Source organism: Diplotaxodon limnothrissa, linkage group LG7 (genome assembly GCF_057381915.1).
Source record: "Diplotaxodon limnothrissa isolate DT_005_m linkage group LG7, D_limnothrissa_male_GT1.1, whole genome shotgun sequence".
In the NCBI taxonomy this organism is placed as follows: Eukaryota; Metazoa; Chordata; class Actinopteri; order Cichliformes; family Cichlidae; genus Diplotaxodon; species Diplotaxodon limnothrissa.
Genome location: NC_140602.1, coordinates 47,670,569 through 47,674,216, shown reverse-complemented (window position 1 = coordinate 47,674,216; position 3,648 = coordinate 47,670,569). Strand labels below are relative to the sequence as shown.

At 39.2% G+C, this 3,648-nt stretch overlaps 1 protein-coding gene across 2 annotated transcripts; it reads right to left on the bottom strand.

Moving 5' to 3' along the window:
* Positions 1-549: 549 nt before the first annotated feature.
* Positions 550-3,204, bottom strand: LOC146629038 (uncharacterized). Of its 2 annotated transcripts, XM_085358290.1 has the most exons (5): positions 3,013-3,204; positions 2,587-2,678; positions 2,014-2,208; positions 1,849-1,925; positions 550-1,592 (listed from the first exon to the last, which is right to left on the bottom strand). In XM_085358290.1, exons 1-5 carry the CDS (start codon positions 3,161-3,163, stop codon positions 953-955), a joined length of 1,155 nt encoding a protein of 384 aa, XP_085214416.1. In that variant the 5' UTR covers positions 3,164-3,204; the 3' UTR covers positions 550-952. The 2 variants fall into 2 exon arrangements, with proteins under 2 accessions (XP_085214416.1, XP_085214415.1); XM_085358289.1 differs by lacking the exon at positions 2,587-2,678 and having other exon boundaries at positions 3,013-3,095.
* Positions 3,205-3,648: the final 444 nt, after the last annotated feature.

The following is a 3,648-nucleotide window of genomic DNA, read 5'->3' as shown; positions in this document are numbered from 1 at the left end:
AAAAAATGGGTTAAGTGAGACAAGATGGATTTTTCCCAAGACAACAGTGCCAGTAACTTATGGAAAATGACCTGCAGCTGAGGCCACTACAGTTGCATTTCTTCCTTCTCAGCTGACAATACTTGATTACAGAACTGGTACTTGAGTGCTGATAGTTGAGTTTCAGTTATTGATAATTCAAATTCATTGCAAATGTTTAATGTTAATAATACTGTTTAATTATATTACTATATTACTATTCAGATTCAACAAAACTGTTTATCAAAATTATAAAGTAAATCACTAAATCGTTTTAAAATCATAAGTGACATTGAGCTTTTGGAACATCAAAAATACCATTTGTCATTTTCTACAGTTCAGTTATTGTCTAAATGTATATCAGTATGCTAGGCATGGAGTTTTAAATACTTACCATGTAAATAAGTTCTGCACAAATTCAATGTTTTAATGTGTGTTTTTAAAAATTAAATTGATGCCATTGCTTAAATAACAGTTTATTGATGTCACATAAAAGTAACATGTAACAACAAAAGAATTCATGAAATATATTGAAAATAAAACATCAGTTATTTTGTTCCAGCCAGCCTGAAGGATCTGTTTTTCTTTTTGCTATGTTTTCACTGTTCATTTTTTCAAACACAGGTATCTTGGCATATATATGTAAAAAAAGAAATAGTCTGCCTTTTCTCTGATTGCATTGTGCACATCTGTATCCATGTATATTCTTTGCACTAGGTAGTCCTCTTGTGCCCACACAACAAAGTCACACCACTGCATCCCACTGATGAGCAGTTGTCCTTGCACTTGCCAGTAATATGCGTGGCTCTTTTTTAGTTTAGGGGTACCACATTCCATCTGCACATATTTGCAGTCAATAAAGTTTTGTACATTGGGACATTTGAATTCGACGAAGCCAAACTGGGGGTATTCATTGGGGTCAAAAACAACACCATCAGGAGATGCAGCAAGCAATGGGGTGAATGACCAGACCACAGGGTGAGTAGTTAACATTCATTAGCCTACTATACTCTGCTGCTATTGCAGGCTCCATCTCAGTTCCTCTCCTCATGTCTGCTGTCTGCCTTGTTCCCTTCAATATACGCTCTGCTAGTGACTCGGCCGAGCTCTGGCCTCTGACGTGACACACCTCCCGAAACCTAGAGGCAGTCACTCTGGGCCTGCGGAGCTGATGCCACTCAGACGAAGAGCTTTGCTCACGTGTAGCTTCCTCTATTTTGTGAGCCATTTCCAGAGTTACAGACAAGCTTTTCAGATGCAGAAGCTCTTCTTCTGAGCACACAAACACACAATCTGATGGCAAGATGTCATACCCCTCCAGAGGCAAGTGCGGTGTTGGTGGTGCATCGCGGTGTAGTGTGATGTACCGGGTTGTCAAAACCGGCTGCTGATATGACAGAACACTGCCCTCCTGCACCAGCCCAAAGGCACTTTCCACAAGGGGCTTGTCAGGTCTCATGTTCATTGTGGTCACAAGTGGCCTGTCCTCAATATTAAATTTTGCATATGCCTCCGTTATTCTGAACAAGCAGGGATCTGGTAACGGACCCACCATGCCTCTGTAGAAGCCACTCCTAAAGAAAACATCAATGACAATAATGTAAGGAAGAAGGTTGTTATACTGAACAACAACTAAACTAAAAACTAAAAGGTGTAAAACAGTGGTGCATAAGTTAGAGACTGGGATGTATATGTACATGACTGAGTTAGCCGTCTTCAGAAAGTGTAATGTTGTATGTAAATTAATACCTATTCTGACACATGTATGTATGAAAAAAATAGCAACATACATTTGTAACACATGAAACCAAATTTTACAAATGTAATTACCGTACTCCAGTCTGGGCCATCCTATTTGGTACCGGCTTAGTGAAGATCATGGAGTTGATGGGTCCTGGCTTCACACCCTAACAGAAGACACATTTACTATGGATGGTGTTGCTGTTCATATGTAAACATGGACTAATTCAAAAACTTTAACCTCATTTAAATTACCACTGTCCGTGGCTTGTGCCATTGCTGTTCAGATTCCGTGCAGCTATGCACAGGGGGGACAACCGGCACTCTGAGTTGTGAGTAGTGTGCTGTTTGGAAGAGCAGTGCCACTGTGTGATTGCACATAACAGCGCCTGCCACACAGGAGCACTGGCTATGTGTCAGTATCACCGGCGATGAATCCAGAAGCTTAATCTAAGAAGAAAGAACGAAAATTAAAAATGTAACATCTTCATGGAAGAGCCGAACAGGAACATAGTTCAGTGTTATGGTTACGCACCCTCCTGAATGCTTAGTGTTTCCTTCTCTCCCTATTAAAACAACTTAACCATGCTTGATAACTGTAATAACTTAGATTGTGTATATTTGCAGTATTAACTTGTTGTCAAATGTTTCTGATCACCCAAACACATGTTGATTTAACAATCTGACTAGTCAAATTAGGAGTGATAAAGCAGGGAGACAAGGAAAACATTCAAGTTGATGGGCCTTTAGGAATGAACTTAACTAATGCTTAAATGAACTGAACCCCACTGAACGGGGATTAACAACTTTACACAGCTTCCTGCCTACACTTAGTCTGTGTGGTGCCTCACTCTTCCTCATTGACCTGTAGCACAGGGCTCTCACACCGACCTCCCCTGACAACCTGTCTTTATTGGACACTGAATAAAGATACAAGTACCATTAGCATTATTTCTGTATTACTCATTTCAGCATGTCTTAAACATATATATTTTACACTTAGCAAGAGTAGCATTAGGTAGTTAACTACCTCCATAGTTAGCCAACTACCTAACGCCATTATAACAGTGTCTAACTACAAAAGTGACATTAGTTAAGAAAACCTCAACTATAGTTTAGGACGACATAAAACACCGTTTAAGAAAACATGTAATGTAGAGAACTGACATCAAATGAAGGACATAGCGGAGTAACGTAGTGTTTGCATTTGACGTTAGCTAGCGTTTCTTTGTCGGTTAATTTACGTTTTCTTACCTTCGTAGTTGTGTATATATGATGCAGCATATAACTTAAATCCTTTATCTAATTTGCTGGCGGGGGTAGTCGTCACTCTGCAAATCCGATGAACATCGGTGATGTTCAATTTTGGGAGCTCTTGTAGGCAGCGAGTGTAGAACGTCGCCATGGTTTAACCGCACCGGAAGCACTGGGGCAGGACTACATAGAACGCGGAAGTGTTAGTGCAAGTAGTCCATAGAGCAGGAGGGAGAGACAGAGAAAGAGAGCCAGGGACAAAAACGTCACATTAGAAAGGTATAGTGATCATCCACAACTATTTTCAGTTGCAGATGATAAAGGATTCAGAACGTTTATTCATGCAGGCCCATGACAGAGAATGTGCATGTTCTTTTTGTTTTCATATTTTAATTTATATTTAATTGTGTTGTGATTTGAAGTGTTTTGTGTTGTTTCACTTTAAATTTGTTTAAAAGGAAAAAGCTGAAAGCTAAATGGTTAAAAGTTGAAATGTGAATAGTTGGTTTTTGTATTATATTATTTATTTATTTATTAGATTTTATGTGGAGTGAATAAATAAAAGTATATTTACGGTGGCTCCTAGAGACAAAGCACGTGCAAACATCAAAACACATCCGAACTCTGAAGCACGTA